The 15,540-nt window shown below is 36.3% G+C and overlaps 1 protein-coding gene across 1 annotated transcript; it reads left to right on the top strand.

Moving 5' to 3' along the window:
- Positions 1 to 10,270: 10,270 nt before the first annotated feature.
- Positions 10,271 to 15,388, top strand: LOC311302912 (uncharacterized protein; the record flags this gene model as incomplete). The annotated part of the gene is made up of 6 exons (XM_084429038.1): positions 10,271 to 11,137; positions 11,243 to 11,376; positions 11,736 to 11,889; positions 13,039 to 13,287; positions 13,631 to 13,889; positions 15,191 to 15,388. Exons 1-6 carry the CDS (start codon positions 10,776 to 10,778, stop codon positions 15,386 to 15,388), a joined length of 1,356 nt encoding a protein of 451 aa, XP_084285164.1. The 5' UTR covers positions 10,271 to 10,775.
- Positions 15,389 to 15,540: the final 152 nt, after the last annotated feature.

Here is a 15,540-nt window from a genome sequence, read left to right as displayed (position 1 = left end):
CAGTTTAAATCTAGACTAAAAACATCTCTTTAACCCTCTGGCGTCTGAGCTGTTTTCTGGGCCTGCAGGTGTTCTGACATGCTCTGACATTTGTGCTTATTTCTGTTACTTGTGACATTTCCATGGCTAAAGTCTAATTACACTGTATTAAGCACAAACTCTGCTATAATATGTCAGCAGCATGTGTGTAAAAGTTTGTAGTTTTGAGATAATGACGTTTATGCGTGGTTTGTGAAAATACAAAAAACAAGTGTCACTGAAATAAGGCCATGAAACCCATACTGATTATTTCATCACAAGACTTTTGAAAATTGTATCACGTAGCCTAGAATATTTGCTCCAAAACTATGTGAAAATCACCCTGACTGCTCATTCAGAGAAGACAATATATTGATTTAAAAACTTTAAGACGTGTTTTCTGTGAGAAAGCTTTATGCGAAGGGGTGGATCACCTCATTAATATGTAAGGCTTTTCACACCTGAGAAAGACAAAGACCCTCCCTAATGGCCCTATTAGGAGTGATCAGGCCCTGTCATTCTGAGCAACCTTGCACAAAGAATGAGGAGATTAAAAAAAGAATGGCTTTTTGACTGTTTGGATTTATTTACAACACAACAAATGACAAAAAAGCACATTATTGAAAACAATAATCCAAAGACAGAGACCTTTGTGCCATTCCTAAAAACATTGTACACACCTTTAATTTCCAAGGTGTTTGATTTTCACTTTACCATGTCCATGTACAGAGACTTGTGTGAATGTTGAAGTCAGCAGGACTCAGTGCAGCATCTGGGCCCTGAAAAAAAAAAAAGTGAACATACTGATATCAGTATTTTCTAGTTAAATTTGCTTTTTAAAATTCACAGAACACACACACACACACACACACACAAATGTTTCCAACAATATATAATATAATGAACACCAGGTTTGTTGTGCCTTGTAGGCATAGAGGCTATGCGCAGTGCTGCATAAAATAATAATAACAATAACCTATAGCAGCCTATAAATCTTCCAAAAGATTTCAGTAACAACTACGAGAAAAATATATTGATTATCATATGTTACTTCAAATGTTTCCATTCATTATGATGATATGAAATGAGATAATAGTAAAAACATGAAGCCTAATGTTTGGTGCGTTTTGCTTTTCAAACGCGATCCAAAATATGATACATTCAAACGCACGATGCGCTCCAAAATATGAAACATTATGGTTACCATATTATACATATCTACGTTTGAGCAGATATCCACAAACACAGTAACATTAAACAAGGGTCTAAATATTATAATATTCACCATATATCTAGCAACAGTTCGACTGCAATGTGAAGTTTATGCAACAATAACATAAACTAATAAATAAGAATTTCTTACCTTACATCTTTCTTGTCTTCAAATCGCGTTCTTCTTCTTCTGAGGTAAAGCCAATGTAAGCTCACAGCACATCTTTCAAACTCGACGAAAAGCAGAGACTTGTGAAGTTTTTTGGTGCTTTGTTTTTGAGGTAGGCTAATGAGCGCGTTCGCGTTCCATGTGGAGATTTGCATGTGAATCTCTTTTGCGCGCGTGGGCGTGGTCAAATTAAAAATAATTAGCAAGCGAGTGAGAAGCTGGACATCTTGTTGGTTTTATACAAATTACTTAAACAGAGAATATTTGTTTTCAGTTTGAATCCGATCATTTAAAAGTACACACTTAAATGTTTATAAAGGTATATGGCTCATAAATGTGTGACAAGTATTCGCTGAGTTTTGTTTCAGTTTAACACTCTGTACATGAACTTCAATTCATGGAAATACCAGCAGCGGCAGTACCTTTTAAGGAAGCTCAATTCCTTTGGAGTTAGTAAGAACATTCTTATCATGTTCTACAACTCCTACATTGAAAGTGTCACTACATTTTCCATTGTCTGCTGGTTTCATTCTATTAGCCTTCATAATAGAAATAGTCTGGAGCGCACGGTTAAAGTCTGCTCAAAAATAATTGGACTCCCTATTAGGGCTCTTTCTACTATAAGTGATCAGCAAACATTGAGATTGGCTGGAAGCATTTTACAAGACACTTCACATGTCATGTTCTCTGTTTTTGAGTGGCTTCCTTCAGGGCGACGGCTTCGTTGTCCATGTTGTAGGACTCAAAGGAGGAAGGCAACCTTTGTTCCAAAATCAGTGCAGCTTTTAAATTCTCAACCATCTCAACAACCCCTTGGGTTACCAAGTTGTGATTTTTGTGAATTTTTATTTATTTATTTATTTATTTATTTATTATTATTATTATATATATATATATTTTTGTACTCCGTATATATATTTACATATTTATTTATTCTTATATATGGTATGGACTAGTTGTGTTTTTAGGTATCCACTTGAAGTGGATTTTTATTAATATGTACTCTGTGCACAGTGCACACTGTTATTATTTATTTAATGTGTGATGTTTTTTATGTATATCGTTTACGTACTCTACATGGCCTCAATAATTGCCCCTTGGGGACAAATAAAGTGTTATGAAATGAAATGAAATGAGTTTATAGACGTGCTCAAGAAAAAAAAGTTCACCGCGACAGAGAGGCAGAAAGCACACCCTGTTTATTTTCTTTATTTTACAAAAGCACAATGTTTTGATTTGATTGTAAGTGGACACATACAAAAGTAGAAATATCACAGATTATTTTTTATATTTCTTTTTTCTTTATGACCATAAATGACGGAGTAATTTAAGTTTGCTACAATGTGAAGAAAATCCAGCAAAACGCGCGGGCGCGTTGGTCGACCCCAGAGGGTTAACCTGGCATACACGTAGAAAATTATACATTACTATAATTCAAATCAGTTAAATGATTATTAGGCTGCATAAATTAGGTCAGCCGGAACGGGGAACACTTCCTATAACACCCGATGTACTCATTATATCACAAGAAGAATGGCATCTACGCTAATGTTAGTCTTTCTGCTTATTCCGAAGTTTAATGTAATCAGCTGGATCCAGGCCGTATCCAGATCAGATGGTGGACCTGCGCCTAGGCATGACCACAACGGATGATGTAGTCAGCCGGATCCGGGCCGTATTAGATTGAGGACCTGCACCTAGACACAACCACAACGCATCCCTGAAGTGTCATCAGAGATTGTGTCAACTAGACTCTCCCCTGTGAAGGCCTCATCGACATGACAGCCATCGGCACTGATCCTCAACAAACCCGTCTCTATACCAGTGTGATGTCTCCGATCTTCAACCAGATGGAACTGGAAATATTCTTATTGTTCCAATTCAATCTGACTTCTGACCTATAATGCTGCCTGGATCATAATCATACACTGTTCGTTCGTTGGCCAGAGGAGAACTGCCCCCTTTACTGAGCCTGGTTTCTCCCAAGGTTTTTTTCTGCATTCTGCCACCTGATGGGAATTTTAGTTCCTTGCCACTGTCGCCTTTTTCGCTTTTATTGCCTTATAACTGTTTTAGATTGAACTAAACCCAAAACCAAGCATAAACACAAACCAAAGACTTTAATTTAATGCAAAATCTCAGTAGTCTATATTTAGAAAAATAAAGCATAGCACATCAATTCAGTTCAACCTTACATTTAAATTATTCGCCCCAAACCACAACACACAAAAATGTATATAGAGTTCAAGACAAATCAATGTCCATCATGCAGAGCCGGCCCGTCCATTAGGCGACATAGGCGGTCGCCTAGGGCCCCGCCTTGCCAGAGGGGGCCCCTGTATCTAACAAATACTATATTTTATTAATCGTTAATTAAGTATAATATTGAGAATTCACTCGGGTGCGTGCACCTCGACTTTCGCAGTCAGAGAAGGCCGTCGCATTGCATGGACCTGACTAATCATGATACAGTTCACAGAGACGGTGAGTATCTAATAAATTACCCAGACCTACAACATACATAAAAAGGATAGCTCTGTATAGTTCAAACATGACAAATTTCCGAAAAAGATAATAAATACATAACAATAGAACGAATAAAATACGAAAACATAAGAAATATACACAGTAGCTCGTCACATGCTAATTTGCATAATACCGCCCGAGATATAGTGGGAGACCTCGAGTACCGTAATTATCACAGTATTCACACTCACGGATTCCACCACACTTCTCTCCAAAATGCTCACGTTTTAGAAACAAGAGATTTTTTTTTTTTTTTTTTGTGGTGCTCTTGCCCTTTAGTAATGCTTAATTTCTTAGGCCTATATGAGGCATTTTGCATGACAGAAAATGTGCTGTCAAAAATAAAATACCAAATATTATAATCTCTATGGTAATATCGACTTCACATATTTGGATTGCCTCTTGTCTGTCATAACGTCACGAAGTCTCGTCAGAGTCGTAGTCATACAGCAATGCTATTTTTAGTTAATTGAAATAATAATATGTTAAACTGTGGTAGAAATGGCATCCAAACGCCATCTTTCTGGAGCTGAAAAAAGGAAGAGGAGAATGGTTGAGGAATAAAGACAAGCTCAAAGTAAAGGTGTGTTCTTCTGACTTCTATAAATAGTGCGTTATTTATTGCTGTATTATTAGTTTTACTAATAAATGTAACAATGCCCATGATCGCAGACAGACAGACAGACATGGAAAAATTGGGCCACATTCAGCGTGTTAAGAATTATCTACCCATGCATTTTGTATAGATTTTAATCCTCTGATGAAGTTATCGTAGTTTTTTTTAATTAAGGTGGACCATCTCAGACCTCAAAATGGCCGTTTTACCCCTTTTGATAGGCTATTTATGCAATTAATTTATATTAACTGTCTCTTTTTCTGCAATTTCTCAACTGAGAATAATGGTCATTAATAATCACTATTATAATTTTGAGCAAAATAATTGTGATTATCAGTTCCATTATTATCATGCAGTCCTAACCCACCCCATCCATTCTCCCTTCCCGCTAAAAACAGGTTTCTCCCTCTTTCCAAATTAATATTTAAACATTTCTAAATAATACAAAACATTTTTATTATTGTGATCATCAGTAAAAAGTTAAAATGTAGTAGCCTACTGCATTTCTAGTCATTATGCATAATTACTACTGCATTTACAAAAATACCTTTAATTTATGCTTTATTAATATGCTTTATTTTTTATGTGTGCTTTCTGTCTTTTATGTACTAGGCTAGGGCTATGCTAAAAATCTCTTAGTTTCTTAGTGTTTTTTCATATGTACGTTGAATGTTACACTTTTATAAACTTATATATTGAGCAATCTATAGCCTAATTCTTTTAATATATATATATATATATATATATATATATATATATTATAATTTATGTACAATTCATACATTTTATTTCATTTATTTGAGTTTCATGTAAATATTTTTTTCATTTTTGAATGCTACACTTAATACACATTTACAAACTTAAAGTCCACATGAATTCAAAATTGACCATATTTACTTTGTTTGCCTAAATTGATCGTTTTGTGGTGAACAATTCATCCATCCAAGTCAATCCACACAAAAAAAATTTTTGGCTTCGTAATCTTTAATCAAAATCTGAAAATGCTCCTCCCCTCTGCATTGGAGGACCTTCCCTGATGACGTAAGTTTGACGGCTTGGTTTGGGCAAACGCTTAACCACTCCCCTCAAACCGTTAGTCTGTAATGAGCGAGAGATGGAGAGGAGGAGCACTAGAGTAAAACCCTGCCCTCTGTTCAATATTCCTTTTCACTGGGAAATACGTCACAGCACTGGAGAAAAGTCGTTTGCAACTTCCGGTTCACGCGGACTTTAAATATTGAAATTGTCGTATCATGTGCTTTCTCTTCCTTCATGAAATTGTTATGAGAGTTTTTTTACTCCAGTGGGGCCAATTTTCATGATCTTGCCTAGGGCCCCACAACCCCACAGGCCGGCACTGTGTCCATGGATGATACAAGTAAGTATAATAGAGAGAATAAAGTCTTATCTGAATTCCTCAAAGTCCCATAATGTCCAGTATATCCTCCAGAAAACGGTCAGTCTTAATCCATATGCCTGCTGTACTCAATAGTAGAGTCCATGGACAATAAAGGTGATCGTCAGATGATGGTATGAAGAGCTTCGTGTATAAAGGAACTTATAAAACTTCCTCACATATTCTCAGTCTCACGGACCATAATCCTTCAGAAAACAAACAAGTCCTTCTACAACATTCAAAACAAACCATACTAAATAAACAGTCCAAATAATATAGTTCAAACACTTCCAAAACAGAAGAAAGAAACAAGTTAGACATACATAACATCACTTAATTTTAAAGTTGAGCATAAAACAAATGTTTCTCAACCAGGACTCAACAAACACATGACAAGGCCATGCTTCAGCATTTGCATGATACACCCAGTCCACCATGTTACATGATTTATACACACAAGTTGCCCTCTTGTACCCCTAGTGGTGAGGAAGATAACATACCCTATAACAGGCTTGTGACTGTAATAGCCTTTTCAACTTTGTTGCCATTGGCTTTTGGCTTGCTTAGTTGGGGACATTAAATGTAACATTTAATTTAATATTCAACAATAATATTGATCTGCCTGCATTGACACCATTATACAAGAACTGAACTGAGCTGGACAATGACATCACGGTTTACTCCAGAGCGGCTATATGCATATATATATATATATATATATATATATATATATATAAATTAACTAAATGAAAAACTTTTTTACAACAAAAATGAAACATCACTGAACTTGCTTAAGCTGGACAGTGAAGCAATTTTCTTCTGGAAACAAACTTTTTTGCAATATTTTCCTGTTATCTCCGTAAAGCTGCTTTGAAACAATCTGTATTGTAAAAAGCGCTATATGAATAAATGTGACTTGACTTGACTTGAATGAAGTGGTATGGGCTGAAGGGGAGGCGTATGTGTTTTGGCACTTTTGTCATGGGTTTGGCAAAGCTGGCATGAAGAGATTGCAGACTGAAACCAGTGTATGCAGTGCTGGATCAAAGATTGCCAAAGCTTGGCTGTTCAGAATGAGCTCCTTCTATTTCTCAAAGCTTTTCTGTGTGTCCTCAGTCCAACTGAAAACACCCACATTCTTTAAGTATGCCCTCATACTTAAGTAGGTTGGCACAACCACGAATCCAGGACCCTGGTGCTAGCAAAATAGACTGAATGTGGCAGTCATTGCAGTTATTGCCTTACTCAATAATAGTGTGTCCCAAGGCAACTACCTGCACAATGATGGCTTCTTTGATAACTGCATTTCTAACTTTTTTCTAACTTTTTCTAACTTTCTTATTTTCACCCGATTTACATAGCCTTTACCGCATACGATGGCCTATTTTGTTGTAGCCATCACATGTCTCACAACAGTGGGAGATTAGGGAGAGACCACTTAATTTCCAGCAATGGGAATACTGAGGCCAGACACTAAGTCCATGCCCAGTATAGGGCTGGCTTTCTCAACAACATAGATGCTAGTACTAGCCACTGCATCTCCATAATATACATGCGCAAGGAAGGAAGGAATCTTAATCTTACATCTTGGCTGCCGTTCTGCAGGAGGTAAAAAAAATAGGCTTAAAGGCCAACTAAAAGGCTTTCTTAAAAAGCGTGGGATAAAACCCCATCCCTAGAAAGAAAAGCCATGAATCGCACACTCTGGCAGCGTACAAAGTTAAGAAGACAGGAAAACCCATGTTAATTTCTTTTTTTATTTAGTTATTGTCTCGTTTTCGTATGTGAAAAAACGAAAAGACGAAAATAATGATGAAAATTATTCGTCAACGACATTTTTTCACAGACGAAAACGAGACGATAACTAAATAAAAACAGTTTTGAATGCAAAAACTATGATGAAAAATCTACTGACATTTTTGTCAATGAATAAAAACTAGAAGAAAATGTTAGGGAGGGAGGGTTTGGGAAGAGATCCAGTCAGAACTGATTTCCTGCATTTGTGGTACACTGTTAAATGTTTCTGTTAATTTACGCCCAAATTTCAACATGATTAACCTGTTATTTTTAATAACTGCGCCTTACTGTTAAATTTAGGAAATATATGTTAAATAACACCTCATTTTTGTTATTTAACACCTCATTGTTAAATAACACCTCATTTTTGTTATTTAACCGCAAAATCGAAAATTCAAGCAAAGATGTCGGATAGAGAAAGATCATGATGGTCTGGTATGTTTGGAGATAATTTTTTTTTAGGTTGCTAAACAACGATTACTAACAAACTAAATACTGTATGCATTTACTGAATGAAGATTAGACAAATTAAACACCTGTTTTCTCTACTGCAAATGTTATCAAGAATAATCTTGCATAGCCTATTCCATAGACAGAAATAAGAAAGTTTGCGGTGTTTTATGCATGCGCAAATGTGTTTGTTATCGTGGGTGTAATAGCCTTTTATTACCCTATTAATACCCTACACTCCGGATTTTACGCGAGACGGCTTATACATTTAGTTGAAGAACTGCGCTCCCAGTGTGTGTGTGTGTGTGTGTGTGTGTGTGTGTGCAGGGCCGTGCAGAGACCTCTGGAGGGGCAGGTGCTCAAAGTATAAAAGGGGGGCACATGGAACAAGGCTTTAAATGGGGCTGTGTTTTTCCTGGCTTAAAACGAGGCGGAGGTGGTAAAATCCTAATAATGTATTTTAATAATAAGATAATAAAATGTGTATTTCTTTGTAGATCATCATATAGCCTAATGTGTTTCCCACATCATTTTTGTGGGTGGAGCTTGGTACCTCTAGGGGGGTCCGGGGGCATGCCCCCCCGTAAGAAAATTTTGTACATTTTAAAGATAAATTCATTAATCTGGTGCACTTTGAGTCACCCGAATCTGCCCGAATCCACTGTTAAAAATAAATAATCCACCCGCAAACCGCCCATATTCTTTGATTTAGATATCTGCATCTGATCATCACATTACAATTATTCAAATTCTTAGTGTTAAGCATGATAGTATGGTAACATATCACACTGAAGTAGGCTGATTTAAAATTAACATTTATATAAAATAAAAGTTCTTCTTTTGGCAAAATTACATTTCCTTAATAGCCTAAACAGAGGCTTTTCTCCCTTCAAACTTAAATTGTCAATGTTTCATTACATCACTGTTTGAAATCTCTAATTTTTTGTATCTTTTATAAAGGCCGTCTTTCCCCTAATTTTATTAAATGTATGCTCCAACTTTCATTTCAAATTCTTAAATTTGATCAATATATTATAGTTATTATATTATAGTTACCAATCACATTAAATAATTTACATTGAAAAATTATACTGTAACTGTATTAAATTAGATTATTTTAAATATTTTTGAATATACAAAAATAAGGAATGTTGAAAAGATGATACTTTATGAAACTAAACCGCCAGTAGGAGGCGGCAGGCGACCGTTTTAATGAGCGAGTCATTGAGTGATTCATTCAAACGATTCGTTCAATCGGCTGATTTATTCAGAATGAGGCAGTTTGTGAATGGGTAATTGAATCTTTGACTCAACCGATTCGTTCAAAATGCTGAATCATTCAGTAATGCAACAAGTGTTGCTGTGAGATGCGCGATGATATTTGTTTGGAACTATTTTCACTGCTGAAACAGAACAAAAACAGTCATTGCGTCTAAAATGTAAGTGACTTAATTTTAACTATTTGTTTATTGACCTGTTATGAAATCAGTCTCGGTTTTAATCTTGATGGCATTCAGGGAAACAGTTACTTCTACAGCCTACACACTGCAATATAAACAACATCTCTGCATGCTCTCTTCACGTCGTCCTTGTAAAATAATAATAATAAGTAAACAAACATCAAAATCACTTCGCTGAAAATGAAACGCCACTTACCAGCAGCCGCAGATTTTAAGATATCTTCTGGTAGTGCGCGTAGCCGCGCGAAATTAAAGAATGTGCGTGCAGCGTGAGGAATCGTTCTGGATGAGTTCGTCAGGTGAAAGGTCATCATGTGGATCATTTCATTTACGGCTAAATTATTATTTATTAATTTTACTAATAGTTAGGTTGGGCAGGCATCCACAAAAGGGCCTTTAATTACAAAAAAAGGAGAGGAAATTTTGCCTTGACAAAAGGGCACTTTGGTCACCAAGGGGCAAAGGGGCAGGTGCTCGAGCACCCAACGCCCCCCCCCTCTGCACGTGCCTGTGTGTGTGTGTGTGTGTGTGTGTGTCTCCCCTGTTCTTTCTGAACACGGTGTAAATATCCGTATGACACGCAGCACGCTTGCAGGCGCCCGCGCCTCTTTATTACCGTATGTATGGAGGACCAAACCTGCAGAAATTAAAAATTAATAAATAAATAAATAAATAGATAAATAAATGTGATAAATAGATAAATAAATGTGATAATAGGAAAAGAAAGAAAGAAATAAACGACTTGATAAAATAAATATGATTCATTTTTAATCAAATTCATTTTTGTATTATTTTTTCCCCTTAATGTATTATTTTCTGCTTTTATACATTTTTACATTTTTTAAAAATCGTTTTAACTTTTATTTATTCGTTAATTATTGATTTATTTATGTATTTATTTTTATATTTTTATATTTATTCTTACATTTATTGTTTAGATTTATTTATTTATGCATTCATTTATTTATAGATTTATTTATTTATTGATTCATTTATTTTTACATTTCTTTGTCTTGTATGATAATTAGGTGGGTTGGTCTTGCTTACCATTGGTTCATCGTTGATTGAGGCGCTTGCTCGATTACTCTGGCTTTGTTGTGACGTCGGGTGGTGGTGAGACAGGTGTGTACTATGGCGGACGTTTTACAAATAGCTAGAGAGTTGCGCAACTTAGCAAATGAAGTTGATAACAACGCATCAAATGACTATGTGTTGTTTAGATTAGATGTGCTTATCGATGTTTTAGGAGAGATATTTGCCGACATGAACGTCGAAGAACAGCCTGAATTGTTAGGTTCTTTGCAAAATATTTCCCAACACATTCAAAATCTGTGCGAGTCAGATGGTACTACGGCGGGACGTCCATCGTACTTGCTTCCGATAAGTACTATTGAAACTTATCTCTCAATGGGTCAAACTGCTGTAAACATTGCAAAATTGTTTGGTGTCTCTGAAAGAACTATCCGGAATAGGATGGCGCATCATGGTTTAAGGTAAGCAGCTCCTAGTAGCATAGCCTTATAACCTACTAAGCTTTCACATTAGTGTTTATATTTGTGTGTTGTGTGGTTGATAATAGGTTTATTTTATTCTCATAGAGTAAGCGACCTGTTCTTAACTGTGGAGGACGCTGAACTGGATGCTCTGGTAGAAGATGTACTAAAGCGCCACCCAAATGCCGGATACAAAATGATGGTTGGACATCTCGGTGCACAGGGCATTCGAGTACAGAGTAAGGCGGGTTTTGTACCTTGACATATTAGCATCCTTGAGTAAAAAGCATGTAAAATAGAAATGAAATCAATTATATATATCGCCAATACAGATTATCTACCTGTTTATTACTGTGAAGTTTTTTTGAAATACGTCAGTATTGCAACGTTCATTGTTATTAAATAATTTAAAGCTAGAAAAACATCTCAGAAGTGTACTTATTCAGCTCAGTTAATTTCAAGTTTTTGTATGCACATCTGATAGTGTCAGTACAGTAATATTTTTGAACTTGTCCTTTAGGTCACCACTGAACATGTCAAAGGTGAACTCAAAGACTGGAATATTTACTGCATATTTTGATGAATTTACCTTTTTTAGGGCAACGTGTTCAAGAATGCATGAGACGGGTGGATCCTCAGGGTGTCCTTATGCGCAGTCTTCAACTGAACCCTCGGCGGCGTAGAAAATACTCAGTCCCTGGGCCTGCACCCAACAGTTTATGGCACATCGATGGTAACCATAAGTTAATAAGGTATGCTGACAATAGTAGAATATTATTTATTATTATTTATCATGTTCATCTGGATGCGTTTTCTATTTCAGACTGAAAAGGAAATGTCTGTACAGTTGAACAAAAGAAAATGCAATTTTTGCAAAAAGCAAAAGCATAAATGTGTAATTGGTGGGATGTGTTCATAGATTAATTCGATGCAGATCTCTTTAACACCATGAAATTAAATTTCATAACAACCATGTAGATATAAGTGTGAATTTGTTGGAGTAAGGTTGAACGAACTGTTATAAGAAGATGGCAATCAGACCTTTCCTCACTTAACTGTTCTAAAATGTAGATTCCATTTTGTGTGTGTGTATGTGTAATGCTAGGGAACTGAGGAACCCACTTGAATGAGTGGTGAAATATCTTGATCAACATAGAAACATATCCATTTGACTAGAACATCTTTGAAGATTTATTCTAACATGGTCTGTACAACTGAATTTTCAAAGACATTATTGGTGGAATTATACGAGCAGATCTTTGTGATTGTGTTGTTAAAGGTCCAGTAAGGGATTTCTAGAGAAACACTGTTGATATTTGAAATCACCAAAGCAAAATGCCCATACCCAAAAAGGATAACACCCCTATTTTGATAGCTCTGCCTCTAAATTCACGAAGACCCCTATGTTATGCGACACAGGCACCTCTTCCATCATGAGAGTACTGTATATGGTCAGTTGGAGCACTAAAATAAACTTTATCATCTGCCCTGCTCAGCTTAATCACCTGACTTGAGTATTATTGAACTACTGCGGGACATTTTTGGAGAGAAGTGTGAGTGAGAAGTAGATTCTCAACTTAAACATCTCTGAACAAATTGGCAGATGTTCTGATAGACGACATTCAACTGGAGACTATTAATGTAGTTAATCTGTTAATCTAGTTTAATAAGGTTGTAATCTGTATTAAAGGCACATTTTGATTAAACACAGTAATAAATAAATATTGTCTATTTCACACCTATTTTGTCCAACCCCTGTATGTAAAAGGTATCGTCTTAAGTATGTTATGTACTGTTTTGGCTGTTTTGATTTACTATAGAAAGTAAAATGTATTTTCCATCATTACTCAAAAGACTAGTTGTTAATGTTGTTGAAATAAATTTTCCTATATCTGTTCCAGGTGGCGTATTGTGGTTCATGGTGGAATCGATGGCTTTAGCCGTCTAATCGTATTTTTGAAAGCTGCCACCAATAATAAAGCTGCTACAGTCCTGACCAGCTTTTTAGAAGGTGTGAACCTGTACGGTGTGCCATCACGTGTGAGGTCAGATAAAGGTGGGGAGAATATCGAGGTTGCTCGTTTCATGGTTTCCACCAGAGGAGAGAACAGAAACTCGCACATCACAGGGAAGAGTGTCCATAATCAGAGGTATAATCAAACATATACAATGCCTTGCTACGGTTTCAGGCCCCTGGGTTTTTTTTTTTCTTTTTTACAAAGAAATGCAAACAATTACCAAGATATGCATGGTTTCTAGAATAAAATAAACCATTCAAAAATTGTTACCAGGTAACTACCATCAATCTTGGAAACAAAATTCTTTAATTTCTTTTTTAAATGTTTATAATGTATGTGAAACTAAATCCCCACATCTGTAAAATAGATTTTTTAATTCATATTTTAGGCTATGGAAACTCCACTTCATGTACAACATTATAAATATTGGTCGTTGTTTTAAATGTTCTGTATTTTGGTTATTTTACTGTGTTAGGATTGAAAGGTTGTGGAGAGATGTTTATGCTGGAGTGCTTGATCTCTTCTACACAATCTTCACCAACCTTGAGAATGACGGGCTTCTGAATCCAGATGATGAAGTGCATCTCTATGCCCTCCAAAGGTGCTTCTTGCCACATGTACAGAAACATCTTCAGTACTTTCTGGATGGCTGGAACCACCACAAGTTGCGGACAGAAGGAAACCAGTCACCAATACAGCTCTGGTTAAGTCATCAACTGCAAGACCCTATCCAGGTATTTATATCAAAGCTGGTTAGCAATTATGACATGAATTAAAGGGTTAGTTCACCCAAAAATGAAAATTCTGTCAGTAATTACTCTCCCTCATGTTGTTCCAACCCCGTAAGACCTTCGTTCATCTTCGGAACACAAATTAAGATATTTTTGATTAAATCTGAGAGCTGGATCACTCCTCCATAGGCTTCTAAGTGACTGAAACTTGCTCGCCCAGAAAAGTTATTAAAGAGATCGTTAATATAGTCCAAGTGACTTCAGTGGCTCAATCCTAAGTTTATAAAGCGACGAAAATACTTTTTGTGCGCACAAAAATAATGACTTTATTCCACTATTCATTTCCTTCTCTCTGGGCCTCGAGTTATTTCACGTAGTGTTTTAACGCAGCCCGTCTGTGTTATACGCCACACGTATCTCACACATGACCAGCGTCGGCCAATAGTGAGCCTACGTGGTGACGTATAACACAGAAGCGCTGCGCTAAAACACTATGTGAACCAACTCGAGGCCCAGAGAGAAGGAAATTAATAGTGGAATAAAGTCGTTATTTTTGTTTTTTTGCGCACAAAAAGTATTTTCGTCGCTTTATAAACTTAGGATTGAGCCACTGTGGTCACTTGGACTATATTAACGATCTCTTTAATAACTTTTCTGGGCCAGCAAGTTTCAGTCACTTAGAAGCCTATGGAGGAGTAAGCCAGCTCTCAGATTTAATGAAAAAATATCTTAATTTGTGTTCCGAAGATGAACGGGTCTTACTGTCTTACGGTAGGTCGTCTTACAAGGTCTTATGGGGTTGGAACAACATGAGGGTTGTTAAATACTGACAGAATTTTCATTTTTGGGTGAATAACCCTTTAACATGTGATTGAATGGATAGATAAATATTAGATGATAGATCAGAGGTCTTCAATCCTGCTCCTGGAGAGCCACTGTCCTGCAAAGTTTAGTTCCAACCCTAATCAAACACACCTGATTCAGCTCATCAAGCTCTTCAGAATCGCTTGAGTATTCAAAGGCAGGTGTGCTGAAGCAGGTTGGAACTAAACTCTGCAGGACAGTGGCTCTCCAGGAGCAGGAATGAAGACCTCTGTGATAGATTATAAATTAGAGGATCTTAAATTAGTCTAATGGGCTTCAGTGTGTTTAAATTGAGTTTTAACAGTCTTGGCTCATCAGCAGTTTTTTGGGGATTTTTCTGAGTTTTGATAATCATTTTTAGGAAAACCATAAGTTAGATCAATTAAACAACATATAGCAACCCCAGTCAGAATTTTTTAATTATCAATTGTCTATTACAGGTAGATGCCATGCAATATGGTATTGACTGGAGAGGTCCATGTGGTCACCATGAACCCGGTGTGGTGATTCCTGAAGTACAAATACATCAACTTGCACAGGAGGATGTTGAAAGATTGCCAGACCCAGATGTCCCCCTGTCTGATGTGTTGGAGGTGTACAGAGAGACTGTAATGTTATTATCCGAAATGCTTGAGTAGCAAGTATACACAATTTCAAAGAGCATCAGCAAGTTGCACTTATGTTGCATAAAATTATATGTGCCTGTTTTTGACCTCTTATCAACATTGTTTAAATATGTATCACTTGTTCTGATCTCATTAATGTAATTCAATTAATGCTATTAACCCCC

The sequence above is a fragment of the Rutilus rutilus genome (assembly GCF_951802725.1).
Source record: "Rutilus rutilus genome assembly, chromosome: 13".
Classification (NCBI taxonomy): Eukaryota; Metazoa; Chordata; class Actinopteri; order Cypriniformes; family Leuciscidae; genus Rutilus; species Rutilus rutilus.
Note: the sequence above shows the minus strand (reverse complement) of the source record. Positions and strands in the feature narration are given on the sequence as shown.